General features: G+C 35.3%; 1 protein-coding gene across 1 annotated transcript in view; it reads left to right on the top strand.

The window, feature by feature from the left end:
* LOC134841269 (uncharacterized) overlaps nucleotides 1-15,503 on the top strand; it is a 149,655-nt gene that overhangs the window by 103,717 nt on the left and 30,435 nt on the right. The window contains exons 18-21 of the mRNA XM_063857147.1: nucleotides 4,909-4,987; nucleotides 7,026-7,208; nucleotides 10,919-11,296; nucleotides 15,109-15,291. Of these exons, the coding sequence (XP_063713217.1) occupies nucleotides 4,909-4,987; nucleotides 7,026-7,208; nucleotides 10,919-11,296; nucleotides 15,109-15,291 (823 nt within the window). The remainder of the gene's footprint in view (nucleotides 1-4,908; nucleotides 4,988-7,025; nucleotides 7,209-10,918; nucleotides 11,297-15,108; nucleotides 15,292-15,503) is intronic.

Here is a 15,503-nt window from a genome sequence, read left to right as displayed (position 1 = left end):
GTTTTAGGTTTTAAATCAATTTTGTTTTTTATTACGATGAAAAATCAGTCAACTTAAAAAAAGTGACCATTAGCAAACTAGACAATAATCACAATCGACATTTTGAATAGAGGCACCATCAGAAATTGGGTTAAAAATCAACATCAACAAATAGAATGAAAGACCCAATAAAAGCAATTGGGATAGAAGTTACACGGGTTGACCTCCTTAGATCAAAAATGGTATTCATACAATTCCATAAACGAGGTCTATGAAAAAATACTAGCCATACAAATTTCATACATTTTGCTAAAATGGTTTCAAAGATGTTTTGAAGAACTTTTTTCTTGTTTTGGCATGAAGTTCGGTGTCTCGTACTAAATAAAAAGAAAAACTTTTTTTTTCAAAAAATTGCTACACATACATTTTCCATATATGGAAATTGTATGATCAGCATTTTTTTGATAAGGATAACAAAAATTCTTCCAAGTAATGTTGAAATTGGCCTGAAATATTTTTTGTGTTTTTTTATCCGCAAATCGAAATGTGTACAAATCGAAAAACGTTAAAAAATCCTCTTGATTTTGTATGGCGGCATATTTCTGTATCCCTCCTTGATCAGTGTCGGATAACTTGAATATTCAAATTTAAAAACAATCTTTGTTAAACATTTTTGTCAAAATTTAAAAATTTGATACATTCGAAATATTTTTTGCGTAAGACAGATTTACGACATTTCAAGTAAAGATGTGCGATGCAGCTTTTTTAATAATCGATGCGATGATGATGCGATGCGGAAAAATTCATCAAAATTCTATGAACTTTCGATGCGATGCAAAAATGGAAACAGAGAAACAAAATTTTATTTTAAATTCTCACGCTAGAACAGTAGCATACGAAAATTTACGGGAGATGGTGTTTGCTGTGCTGATGCTACTATGTTACCCGCATCAGACCATACTCTCTCGCTGGGAACAGCAGTTCCAGGAATACACAGTAAGTTTTCTGCAAGTTTGGCATTTTTTGGGAGTTTTTGCACAGTTTGTTTCCATGGAGAAGCGAGTTTTCGTTACTTACATGGCATTTTTCATGACGATACTGTTCAAGCTCTTTTTGGAATAGCTGTTCTTGGAATAGCTGGTCTTGAGCTGCAACGGTGCGAATTCTTTTTCTGACAACAGCTTCATCAATTGCGCTCCAGAAAGAAGAGTCAATTGTTGACGGCTCAGCTGTTGCACTTGTGACGACCATTTCTTCTGCATGATCATCGACGACAGTTTTCCAAAAACTGTACATCCACACTTTTGCAGTTTCTTCAAATTGCTTAGCAATGCGCCAGTCAAGCATCGAACAGATTGGGATTGTGTTTGCTCAAGCGTTTTTCTCACACTTCTTGGAGGCTAAATATAACAGGAGTAGCACCGGAAAGCGTTGGGTACTTTTCACCTGACAGTTTTTCGGTAGCTTGGAAGAACGGTTCCATGACAGCTACAAACTCTTCATCTTGTGTCCACTAATCTGTTGATTTTATTGGAGAAGCATTTTTGGTTTCACCCAATGATAGAGCTAGAGGACGCTTGTTCCCAATCTGTTTTTCCTCTTCGAGGTACTCACAATTCCATCGCGTGGCAACAGCTGGATGTAGTTTTTCTTCCAATAATCCCAGTTCTCTTTGGTTTTTGTTCAAATTCCGTAACCCAACATGGGAGCGACGGTAGAACGCCACGATGTCATTTCCAATTTTCAGATCAGATTTTCACCAACTTCCTCCACGGTTTTTATCGAATCGTTAATCACTAATTGCAACGTGTGAGCAAAACAAGGAATCGCTGTAATAATAATCTGATTCACTTTCCGTAAAGCTAACCCATAATTTGATGCATTGTCAGTGACAATAAACAATTTAGTTCTCGCAACATCCATCATGTATGAGCCCAGCACATAATCCAGCTTTTTCAGAATTTCGTTCCCAGTGTGGCGTTCGGGAAAATGCAAGCTATCAAGAAAAACCGACTTTAGTGTGAAGTTTGTGTCCATGCAGTGCCCTGTGACATCAATAAAAGCATCATTGTTTCTTGACGTCCAAATATCACTTGTAAGTGCCATTGTGTTGAGATGCTTTTCTTTCACGAAATTCGCAAGTTTTTTTGTTCTTTCTCGTATAATTGTGCGTGAAAAGTTTGTTTGCGTTGGCATATCAAACTTGGGTTCCAGCGCTTTTACCAGAGCTTGAAACTTGGGTACTTTGAAACTTAGTCAAACACTATTTCGAGTCTTGGTTGAACACAACTTCGAAACGTAGTGTGGTCGAAACGTAGAAAACGAAAAGTCGAGCGAAATGTGTGGTCAAAACATGGTCGAACACTGTCTCGAAGCTTAGTTGAACTCAAATAAACATCTTTTTCCCTTAGCCGAGTCGGTCGAAACATATCCAAGTTTAGGTCGAGTCAGTCGAAAGTTAGCAGTACGGGGTCGAACACAGTCGAACACCTTTTTCCCTTAGTCGAGTCGGTCGAAACATAGCCATTTTATGATGAGCCGGTCGAAATATAGCTGGCGTGCGTCGAACACATTCTAACCCATTTCCCTCGGTTGATTCGGTCGAAACATAACCACATTGGGTCGAGTGAGTTGTAGCAAAGTTGGCTTCCATCGAGCGCAGTCGAACACATTTTTTCTTCGGTCGAATCATTCGAAACATGGCCAATTGGGTCGATTCGGTCGGAACACAGTTAGCTTTGGTCGAGTCAGTTGAAATATAGCAAGCTTCTAACTCAGTCGAACATACTTTTCCTTTAGTCAAATCGGTCAAAACATAGCACTTTTGGGTCAAACAGAGTCACAAATGTTTTTCCTTTGGTCGATTCAATCGAAACATATCTAAGTTTGAGTCGAGTCGGCTGAAACATAGCAGTATGGGATCGAATACAGTCGAACATTGTTTTTCCTTTAGTCAAGTCGGTCGAAACATAGCAATTTAATTTCGAGTCGGTCGAAATGAAGCTGACTTGCGTCAAACACAGTATAAACCTTTTTCCTTCGGTTGATTCGGTTGAAACATAGCCAACTTGGGTCGAATGGGTTGTATCATAGTTGGCTTCATCGAACACAATGGAACATTTTTTTCCTCGAGTCGAGTCGTTCAAAACATAGCAAAAGGGGTGGAGACGGTCGAAACGTAGCCAATTTGGGTCGAAACGGTCGAAATATAGCAAGCTTTGGTCTAACTCAATCGAACACATGTTTCCTTTAGTCAAATTGGTCAAAACATAGCACCTTGGGTCGAACACAGTCAAGTACGTTTTTTCTTTGGTCGAGTCGGTCGGAACAAAGCATGCTTAGTTCGAAACTGTCAATAAGTTAGATTATTGTTAGAAAACTCCAAATTTATTTTGTTGAGCAAAGTTCTTATCTATGGTAATAACGGATCGCGCTCCAAGTTTTTGAATAGAGAACTCTAGCTAAAACCAATTTGATTTTAACTACAAGACGTTGGGCAAAATTGGCCAGATAGTAGTATCAAGTTAAGCAATTGTTCAAAATCTGAAAGTTCACAATACAACCCTGAAGTCTATCAAGTTTTAACTTTGTGTCTTAACATGCCTTAGCTTGTAGTCCAGCTTTCCCAATTAAGTTTGCTCTAATTTGATTGGTTGCTTTCCTTAGAAGTTTTACCTAAACTTTCAATTGCTTTATTCGATAGTCATTTTGTTTTCTTCCATAATTTTTAAAAAAATTACAATTTTTTCCTCCTGTTTATAGGCCGGCTTTAAAAAAATTTTTCGAAAAACTCTGTTTACAGAAAACAGCAGAAAACTACTAAGACATACTAAAGCCTTGAACAAATTTTTTTCTTTTATGATAAAAATTGGCATATGTTATTTTAATGTTGGCTGCAACGAAATTAATGGGCACTTTTGGCCTTCATCAGTGTTCTTCATCGGTGTTCTCGCTTTGCTTTCAAGATTTTTTGCAGACTTAAAAATTTTAGATCTATTATACTGTTTTATAATATCAAAGTTTTCACCATAGAATTTAGACCTTTTTCAGTCTCCTGTAAACACGGAATAGGGAAATGTCGAAAACTTTGAATAAATTTCATCACTTTATACTATTTAGTTTTTCATACTTTTTCCATGTCTTTAACCTTCGTTTGGCTTAGAGTAATTTTCAATTCAAATTGATCAAAATTTTGGCCCAAATGGGGTGGCGGCCGCCTCACTTGACAATTTTTCATTCTTCACAATTCAAGAATAAAACATGCAATTTTGAAGGAAATCGTTCACCGCCGCCAACATTTAGGCTACGCTGCCAATATATCCGGTGCTTTCTTATATAGCACATATTTTAGTTGTATTAGGTTCAAGTAGGTGCATATAAAAGTTATGTAACGTCATTTACATGTAAGCAAGTCAATACCCCCAAATTCTGAGAGTGGTCGCAAAATCCGTCTCTTAAACCCCCTTTAAACCATGAGTGTCCTTGAAACATGAGTGGAGCTCCAACCACTAACGGTTTAAAAGTATGTAATGTAATGCCTCATCAAACTGTTTTTTTTTTGGGGGGGGGGTTTAAAAGTATGTAATTTCCTGGCCACTTTTACATACTACTAGCAAATCAAACTTTTCAACGAACTTTTTCATGCGATTAAACATTATTCGTTCAAAAACTTAACCATTTATTGGCAAAATTGAAACCAGCACTGTTGTTCTGGCAATGCAATTGCGGGATCTTAATGAACGGTGGGCAACTTAGATCATCAACTAAGGTCACCACTAAAATTGAAATTGTTGACAAGGCTAAGGTTGTTGAAATTGGATTGAATTTTAAGTTTTCCTATCGAACTAAAAAAACTATCTATAGACACAGGGGCTGTGGACTGTTAGACGAGCAACTGTTCAAAAAATAAGTCTTAGATATCTGTTTAAGGAAGGAGTCCCACATCAAAGGAAGTCGCCGAGCTGACCCGAACGTCTCCAACATAACTGTTCCTGCCATCAGCATCAAAGTAAGAATACTCAAACCGATCATGTTTAGAATCAAAACTGTCGCGGTTAAGAAACGGCCCTTTTCTCATTCCGTTTGATCTATAATTTTTCTCCATTACTCACTCGAAGGCAAAATTGCACTCAAAAGGTGCACTTGTGAAAGATGTCTTTGTCTCCTCAAAGTTGAATGGCTTTCCTTTCCCCTAAGCACGAAACAGATTTTGCAACTTTCTGTGGGAATAAGAAGTTGATTTATGCGATGCGAGCTGAGGGCGTTTTTGTTCCGACTTTTGAAGAAAACTGATTTTTGTTCCGACTTTTGTAACGAAAGTAACAGAATATTTGTGCTCAGGGTGTTTTTTTTCTTCAGACCAATTTCGACTTTTTAACTAGTCATTTATTTTTTTGAAAAGTTGATGTTGTTTTGAGCTTCAATTTAAAAATAAATTTTCCCTGTGATCAATTTTTGCGAGGTAATGGGGGTTCAAAGATTGCCATTTTGGCCAATTTGGGACAAATAACGCGACATCCGTCTCAGAAATCGTTCCAATTGGTTGAAACAGGCTTCTTGCCACAGTATAGTTGTTACTAGGAGCGAAATTTGTCACTTTGTACTTCATATGGCGTGTGGGGGATGATTTTCACAAAAAGTTTCAATTAAAAAAAGTTTTTTATTTTCCATTTTATTTATAAGATTTAATTTTTTCTTGTTTTACTGCTCCATAGACCTTAAGAGGAAGTAGGAGCACTCAGTTCTTTGCCCTGATACGAGCAGTTTTATTCAGTGCGGATTTGGGGGGAATGGGGGCGTACGTCTCCACCTCAGGGGTTCGAACCCCTGCCGACAAAAAAGGTCCCCCTTCGTACTATTTTTAGATATCCATTTTTGGCTGGCGAACCCTTGAGTTTTTCTAACGGCGACTTTGGCGCCAGCATATGCTGATTTTGATATGCGCCAAAAAAAGCACTATTTTATGGTCAAAATGTTCCAAAAAAGGTCTTAAAACGTCTTTTTGGCCTGTTTTTCAAAACTTTACCTGCGTCGCAAACAGCGTTAGTTTTAGTGTCTTTTTAGTGTTAATTTCTCCGACCTAAAAAAAAGACAAAATTTTTTGGAAATTTTTTTGAAAATCCCCTTCTCGAGAAAATCCTCGATCCAACCATGGTCTTCTTTGTGCTTGGTGTGGTTTTTTTGTTCAGTTAATTTTCGGCGATCAAAACATTAGTTTTTCCCAAAAAAATATTCATTGAAGATATCGAATCCCTAAAACCAAATTTAAAAAGATATTTTTGCAAAATGCTGGGAGTTTGAAAATTGGGCCATCCTCTTGATTAATTCATGCGCGCTTTGAAAATTTTTTTCATAATGCGGAAAGCGTAGTGCGAATATTTTTTGCGTGGCGAATTGTCCCGCTCGACAAAGCTGTTCCGAACTTAATTGAGGCTAGCTCATCGTTCGTATTAATTTTCACATTTAATCATTCGTTTTGTTCAAAATTTATAGTTTTTCAATATATTTATTTGCCCAAAAACTATTTAATAAGGAATAAGGGGGCACTCGCAACATTCAGAACTTAGTTCTGATATACATGCTGGGTCTCTTTGGGGAAAATATGCGGAAACTTTGACGATATGCACCCATGAATTTTAATTTCATTTTATTTCGAACTGCATTTTTTGTTACTTGAGCTTTTCAAGCGTCGATTTTTTCATTCGAAATTAAAAACAGCGCAAAAAAGTTTAATAATTTTTTGACCTTAGCTGAGAGTACCTCTAAAAAAATTAAAGTTCTTTCGAATTTTTTTTTGCAAATTGCTTCAGATATGCGGAGTTTCAGCGGTATTTGCTATTTAAAATTTGAGGATTATTATGCAGTACTTATGCAGGATTGAATGCCGCACATTTATACTAGCCTCGCACAAAATCAACTGTTTTTCAATCTCTGCATCGTTCTATTCATTTTTTAAAAAAGAGTTTTTTTTTCTGGTAGAACTGACGATCAAAGTACATGTTAAAAGTGAGTTCAGTGCACATCACATGTTTTTACTGTGTTGTTAGACATATTTTGACGGAGAGAGAAATTCAGCTGAGCATTTGAACACAACCAGGGGAGCTTCTAGCCCTTCTACTTCTGCTGATGCCCATAGTGGCCACAATGGCACTGAAGAAGACGCCGCAACCACTGAGGCCGTGCACTCCGTCAAGACTAATTCCACCTATGTACATCAATGGGGCGCCCAAGTGAGATAATATTTTTCCTTATGCTTGCGCACGATCTGTCATTTTGCCCCGAATTTAAACAAAAGCGAGGAATATATACGCTTAGGTTGTTTTTTTTTTGCTCAGACCAATTAACAAAATAATATTCGCTCAGATGGTGGTTCGATTCCCGGACCTGAGTGGGCTGGCCGCGCGCGGACCACTAAATCAACCTGAGTGTCTAATCCATGTGAAACGAGTCTAAGTAAACTGCTCGTTGTTCCGACTATCGCAGAAAGCGACTGAACATTTTTGCTCGGAGTGTTTTTCCTCACCACCAATTTCGCCTTTTAGTTTGAACTAATCATATTTAAAGATATTTTGCATATCATCTAAAAACCTTTGATGAGCTGTCCTGAGCTCAAGTTTAAGCTCAAAAAACTTGATCGATTTCTAGTTTCAAAAAAAGAATTTAGCCTTTAGATTTCCCAGCGCAACAAAACTTTTCATAATATTTCAGTTTTCACAAATTGGATTGTTTTATCAAAGCAGTTCGGAATATTTATGCTTGGCGTGGTTTTTTATTCATTCAACTTTCGACGATCGAAACAATAGTTTTTAACAAAAACTTTATATGCCCCATTGAAGAAATTGACTCCTTGCACACAAGTTTTAAGAAATACTTTTACCTCCGATCAGTTTTAGCAAAGTTTCGGGAGTTTGAAAGTTTGAGAGTGAATGGCCATTTTTGCCATTCTCTGGACTATATTATGCACGCTTTGTAGATGGTATCCATTATCCTGAAAGTGTAACGCGAATTTTTCATGCGTGGTGAGTTATATCGACAACAAAAATGTTTTAAAGAGAATGGAGGCAAGCTAATTGGCTTTGATATTGTCCAAAGTTTATAGTTTTTCAATATTTTTTTCTAGAAACTATTCGATATAAATTAGGAACAGTCAAAAAATTCATGGCTTTTGCTAGGAGCAGTCTTGTTATTGACTATCCCAATTTTCTGTCACTAAAATTAATTGCAGCCAATAGGATTTTCGACGCTAAACACATCCCTCTGTAGTTTAAATTAGCGTGTCGGGAATAAACAAAAACAAAAATTGAAAAAAAAAATTTGTCAGTTTTCTAACCAAACAAAATTTAAATTGACTTTAAAAAGTAACTTAAATTTTTAGAGCTTCGCCCTGATAAACGAGCAATTGTGTCTAAATTTGAAATGTTTTAACTGATCAAATTGGAAAGATCAAAGTTTTAACTGAAAAGATCAAGTTTGAGTCGTAGGGATTTAATCTGATCGATTAGCTAGCCTCAATTTAATTTGGAACATTTTTGTTATACGGGATATTTTGCTACGCATAAATCATTTGCCTTACATTTTTAGCAGTATAAATAAAATCTTCAAAAGCGCATAAACTAGTCCAGGTCAAATTGGCAATTTTCGAACTCCCAGAACTTAACAAAAATATTCAAAGGTAAAATATCTTTTTTCATTTGATTTCAGGAATATCTTTTTGATCTTAGAAAATACATTTGATCTATAAAAAAATTATTTGATCGCCAAAAACTGACTGAAGATAAAACCAAACTAAGCTTAAATAACATAGTGTAAGTTTGTAAGTTTCGTTCACAAGTAAGTTTAGTTCAAAAGAATACTTACTTCGGACTCTTATATAGATCTTGATGACTTTTTTTCAGGAAAAAAACCTTAAATGCTCTAAAAACTACAGAAAGTGCATTCACACATATGACAATTTTTTAACTTTACGATTGTCTTTGTGAATACGTGCAATTTTTGACTTCAATTTTCAATTTAGTTTTATTTGCTAAAAGGTAGACAAAATTTGCTCTCTAATTACAAAAAAAAAGAAATGGCACAAAAAACGTGCTCGACTTCTAGTTTCGAAAGTGGAATTAATTTTTACACTTCTCATCAATTTGAGTTATTTTTATTTAGAAAAATGCCAAGCATAAATGTTTCTCGAAATTCCAAAAACTTCAAGGCCACTTTTTTCTTTGAAACTCAATAGTTGACACTTTTTCAAAATACAAGTACTTTGTTTTCTGTTGCTTTGTCTTTATTGACTATTTTCCAACTATCTGATGGCTTTTTTTCTATAAAAGCGGTACCCTCCATTTTGCCCAAAATCATTGACATCAAGTTTTTTGTTAAATTGGTAGCAAGACAATCTCCTGGTTGTTACCCAATTTATCGACAAAAAACAAGCATGTTCCTCTTGCGTTTGAAAAATAAGATTTCAATATCAACCTGCTAACCTCAGTTTTTGTAAAAACCTGTATAAAAATATAAAAGTAATGAACGTAGTGAGTACTTTTATAAAGGTATTGGTGATTTTTTTATTCATGTTTTTCATTTTTTTTTTCAGTTAAAATTTGTTCTGGCTCAATTTTGGTTTTTCGCGGTTTGACTTGTAATTTATTTTTAAGTTCAGTGCATCTCCATTGTTAAAAGGAAGCCAAACTCCACTATCGAACAGCCAAATTGTAAAAATCACCAAAAATGTGATCGACTTCTAATATCGAAAATGGATAATAATTATCAGATTTCCTAGCGGTTATAAAAATTTGCCGATCGATCCAGTTTTTTCAAATAGGGTTAAATTTGTCAAAAAACCATTTATCATATATAAGTTTTACTATTTAAAGTTACAAGAGATCTGAAATCTGTTTATTTTATCTGTAGATCTTCGATTTTACGCGGGTCGGTCAATTGTTATAGATGATCCGATCAATCGAATAGCCAAAAAAAAATTAAAGGAATCTCGAGAAAAATTGGTCTTAAATTTGGTATTCAAGCTCAAACATTGTTTAGTTTTTTGGAAATTTCATTTTTTTTCCATTTTTTGCTTTTATCTATTAAAACTATCTATGTCCAGTAAAACATGGAGTTTCATTCAGGTATCTATTAAAACTTATCAAAAGTCGTCAGTATATAGGCGGTGATTGCTTTTTAGTTTTTTTTCAGGAAAAGTCTTGCGATTTATTCAAGCTTAGCGGTTTGACATTTCATTTCTTTTAAATTGAATTCATTTTCTTTGGTAAAAGGAAGGCAAACTCCACTACCGAACAGCAAAAATGTTAAAGTCTCTGAAAAAATGATCAATTTCTGTTTTCGAAAATGGAATTTACTTAAAAAATTTTTCAGCAAAGTAAAAATTTTAGCTATTGGTTCAGTTCTCTCAAATTTTGGTAATTTAATCAAAAAAATGCCAATCTTAAACTATTCGTGAAATTCAAAAATGTCTAAGAATGTAAATATTTTTCTTCATTTTTTATTGTTTCCTTGCCTTCATTACTAGTTTTTGCATAAAAAAGACAGTGTCAAAAACCCTTTTAATTGGTTTGTTGATTGGATTAGGATTGAGCCAACATATGTTCTGCCTCATGCATAGTTAAATGAACATCTGGATACATTCAATTTGAAATTGTTTTTTTTTTTTGAGGTTCTTTTAGGGTATGACAATCACACCGACATTAAATTTACACTAAAAAGAAGAGGAAGAACTTGTCTTATTCATGGTGATAAGATGAGGATGGTGATACATTTAATTGGGATAGAAAGTTAAACTACATGTAAGCAAAAGTAATGTTCAATTTTGTGCTGTTAATGTTTGCCGCGGTGATTCATTTACTGGCGTCTTTGCTTCAAACTGGATCGCCTGTTTGTTTTGAGATGAATGAACGAACTACTTGTGGACTAAGTAACTGCTTTGAACTTGTAGGGGTCAACTGAGGATGAGAAAGGAAAAGGGAGGAGCAGTGGTGCCTCCAGCAACGCACACTACAGTTCAGTTGACAAGATGGACTTCAGGTTGCAGAAGACCTCTTCAGGTGCCCCCGGAACCACATCAACATCCGCCTCCGCCTCCGCCTCCTCGGGGGACAGAGAGAGTAAGGGCAGGAAAGAGGGGGACCGAGTGGAGGCAGTGGGCCATCAGGAACTGCACGAGGAAGATGAGGAAGAGGAGGAGGGGCTTCTGAAGGGCAACAAGGAGTGGAGTCTTTCGACTGGGGGAAACAGCAGCAGTGACTTCGTATCCGTCAAGTCCAATCTGTCCATACCCAGAATTAATGTCCACTCTGGCGACCAACCCCACCAGGTTCCTTTTCAAACTCACAACATAATGCGTAATAAGTTATCTGTAATGATGTTTTGAGTATCTTTTTGTTTTCGAGTAATCAGCCCAAATATTGTATCAATCAGTACCAAAGGCGCCTTCAAAAAAACTTGCCAGTTGGTCGCCAAAAAATGGGTGTCAAATCTTGCTACCAAAAGTGGGACACTTGACCCTTTGGGTTGTGAGGGATTCAAGTTTCCTGGAACTTTTAAATCTACCCAAAATTTGCCGCCAGAATGCTGGGCAATTAGATTAAAATGATCACACGGAAACCGACCAACATTTGAACGGTTTTGAGTGATTTATTTTGAAATTTCGCTTCAATTTCTGTTTAAGAAACCGCCTGTACAATCTGAAGCAAATTTTTGAGTGTAATCGGTTTCAAAAAACGCTTAGTTGTTGATGAATTTAGGCAGGAAATTACAAATTAGGATTCTACTGTAAATCTCTCATGTGTGTGCGTATCGGTTTGTATGTGTGTGTGTGTGTGTATGTGTGTGTGAAACCATATCAAACGCTACTTCTCTTAATCGGTCGAAAGAAAGAGAAAAAAATTTCGCGTTCTGATAAAAATCACGTTTCAAACTTCTTCTTGGTTCTTCTACAGTTCATTTCTATTACATGGTCAGAATTAAATACGTACACTTTAGCGCGTTTCTGTACGAAATGAAGATACTCATAAGATAGTGCTAGTTCTTGTTCCGACTTTCGTAACGAAAGTATCGGAAGTTTTTGTTTTTCTTCAGGCAAATTTCGACTTTTTAGCTAGCCATGTTTGACGGAATTTCTTATACCATTCAAAAGGTATTGTTGTCCTAAGCTTATAACTGGAAAGATATTTACCTGTGATAAATTTACGTAAAGTTACTAAAATTTTAATGGTTTGTCTTTTGGTTTTTCAATCGGAAAGTTCAAATGAGGTTTATTCTCCTGGAAGAGCCATTGCTGCGAAGAAAGATAATCACCTATGATGTTATACTTTAGGTTTCCTACCGGATAAAAGCTTCCTATTGATCCATCCAGTTTTCTCAAACGGGTCAGAATTAAGTACGTGCATCTTAGTAGTTAATGAGAGTAATGAACGTAGTGATGACTCTTATATAGGTCTTGGTGATTTTTTTTCTCAGGAAAAAGTCTTAAAATGCTCTAATAACTAAAGATATATATTCATACTTATTGATGCACTTATGAATGCACTTAGGTACATATGCACTTTTTGAGTTCAATTTATCTGTTGAAAATGACCTGAATAGCACTCTCCAAATACAAACGTGGAAATTGCGCAAAAATACGTGAACAATTTTTAGTTTCAAAAGTGGAATTTAATTTTTTAATTTCATGAGGATTAAAAACTTAACCTCTTGATCAATTTTTCTCAAGTTGGTTTAATAATTACAAAAAAGCGATTATCATAATTCGTTCTAGAAATTCAAAAAGCTTAAAGGGCTCCAATTTTTTTCTTTGAATTTCAAACGTTGAAATGTTTCCAACAAATTCAATGTTTTTTTTTCTGTTTACCTGCGCTATGATTCTTTTCCAATCTTCGAGGGACTATCTTATAAGATTCTTGATGCTCAAGAATAAATTCAGCTATGTTTTTTTCTATCATTAAAAAACTTCTCATTTTGATCGAATTGATTAAAAACTTGAGTTTTAAATTTATTCAATTTTTTTGTTTTTTTTTCTTGCGAGTTCAATCAAAGATTTATAATACGGATTGCAACTCCGTATTAACGCGTGCTGCGTACGCGGTAATAGCACGAAACATTGCGTTTTATTTGTCTCAAATTGGCTATCTTTAAACTTCCATGATTTTAGTGAAAAGATCGCCAAAAATTGTGTTAAAAATTTAATTTCAAGATAACGAAACCTTTCAAATGATATTTAAAAATTCTTTCAAGAAATGCTTGTTGAAACGTAGAGATTGGTGTGGAAAAAAAACCATCTTAAGCTCGAATATTCCATCATTTTCTTCGAATGTTCGAACAATACGCAGAGCTGCATGAAATGAAGTGTTTTTTCAGTTTCAAAAAAGAATTCACTTTTCAGAATTTATAGCGTTAAACAAAAAATAACATCTTGAACCTGTTTTTAGGGATCAGCTTAATGGTATATATTTGCGAAGATCGAAAAATTCAAAAAAAAAACAGTTTTTTGGTCGCTTATAGTAAATTTTATAGTAAGTTTTTCCATCTTTAATGGCTAAAAGTTAAGAGAATTAATACTTTTCATTTTTGTTTTGAATTGTTTTTTTTTAAAACTTCCAATTTTCTAATGCCTTAATCTGAAATCCGGATTGACAGGAATTTATTTTTCCATATGCATAGAGTTATTTTGAAACGGTGCTTCTTTGTCGATCAACGAAAATTAAATACTTAAACGAGAGTATCAAATATCAACTGACCTCTTCTTGCTCTACAAAAAGAAAAATTGAATGAAAACTAGCTGCTCTGGCAAACAAGATTAGAGGAAGTCTAAAAATTAAAGTTTTTTACGGTTATTTAGTTCAGTTAAATGTTCAGTTCAATTCCTTTGTTAAATGAAAGGCAAGCTCCACTATCGATTAGCAAAAACCTAATTTAGAAAAATGGAATTTGAGTATCAAATTTCCCATCGAAAAAACTTTACCTTTAGATCCAGTTTTCTCTAACTAGGTTAAAAAAATTAAATGGCAATTATAAATTTCTCTAAACTTTTAAATAACTTGAAGGCCAGCTATTTCTTCTTGGAAAGTCGAAAGTTGTCGAAAGTTTTTTTTTTGTTTACTTGCATTCAAAGAATTTTATCCAGCTGTTTTTTGGCTATGTTCCTCGATATGAATATACTGAAAATCAGTGTTAATTAATTTTCCCAATTCACTAGCAGGGGCGGATCTAGGATTTTCTCGAGGGGGGGGGCGAATTATCAAAAATTTCGAAAATGTTGTCGACCTTTTTTTGTCGACCCCCTAGCCCCCTCATTCCTCCCCTGTTCTTCAGAATTGAATTTAATTTAGCTTTTATTCGTTGATAAATACAAAAGTGACCTAACAGTGCTTCATTTTTCATTCGATAAAGCCAAAGATTGCAAAGCATCCATCTTCAATAAACCAGTATTTATTGAATGAAAGTGAAAGATGAAAGATCAGTTCTCTGACGTAAAACACTCAAGAGTACAAGCAAAAAAGTATTAACTGTTTTCTCACAAGGCCTCCGTACAAATTGTGGCAAAAATGGGTTACGGAGGATTGAAAAAAATGATACGGAAGCGGAAATAAAGAAAAACAGACCCAAACAATACTCGACTGAGAATACGTTTTTGAGCAGAGGGATTAACAATTCTAAAACCGAGTAATATTAATTTTGTGAGGGGAACGCGCACAAAGAAACTCAATCTTCTGGTCCAGATCTCAATTTTGGCCTGTTTTCCTCAAAAATTTGCCAAAAACGGGCGTAGAAAACGGCACAGACAACTCGATGAAACCCGGATCTTTATCGTGACTTGGGTAGAGCTCGGAAAATTTGGTCTTATCGAATTTGGTCTACCTATAAAAAAACTCTTTAAAATTTTTTGAAACGCCACCCTTCTCCTCTTATAATTCCTAGATCCACCCCTGGTCTTTGTAGTTTGCTCCCTTTGCTTCGATAAGCTTTTCAATAAAAGAGGAAACGTCTTCAGAAAATGGCAATGAATGTATTATGCGTTTCTTTTTTCTGTTGTTGGGTCATTAATGAAATAACAAATTTGTAGATGAAAAATAAGTCAAAAGCAGTGTTTTTGTAAAATTTAGTTGCAGTTGTCTTGTCTGTCTGCAGGGTGGTCCAAGTACGACTGGCACAGGTGGGAAAACCGAGGGAACAAACGAAGATGACACTGGCACTGGCACTGGAGCATCAACTGGACCTGGAAGTGAGTCAGAGGTCCACCCTTCCACTGGCTCTAAGAGGGGAACTCTCATCGCCTGGATTGAAGTGCAGAAGTCAGATGAACAAGACCCAGTAAGTTATCCAAAATTAGTTCACTAATCTGTCATTATCATTTGCATCCTTAAAAATCTCAAAAACAGATAAATTTTGGGAATTAAAGTTTGCGCATACTATGGCGTTTGTCATAATTTTTTATCAAAGAATGAAGAGGAGACTGTTATTTAGGTCGTGTCTTTTCTGTTTTTACAGAAAAAACTTTAAGAAGTTGCTCACACTCTAATTTG

Source organism: Symsagittifera roscoffensis, chromosome 1, assembly GCF_963678635.1.
Source record: "Symsagittifera roscoffensis chromosome 1, txSymRosc1.1, whole genome shotgun sequence".
In the NCBI taxonomy this organism is placed as follows: domain Eukaryota; kingdom Metazoa; phylum Xenacoelomorpha; order Acoela; family Convolutidae; genus Symsagittifera; species Symsagittifera roscoffensis.
The sequence above is the reverse complement of the archived record's forward strand: the minus strand, read 5'-3'. Positions and strand labels throughout refer to the sequence as shown.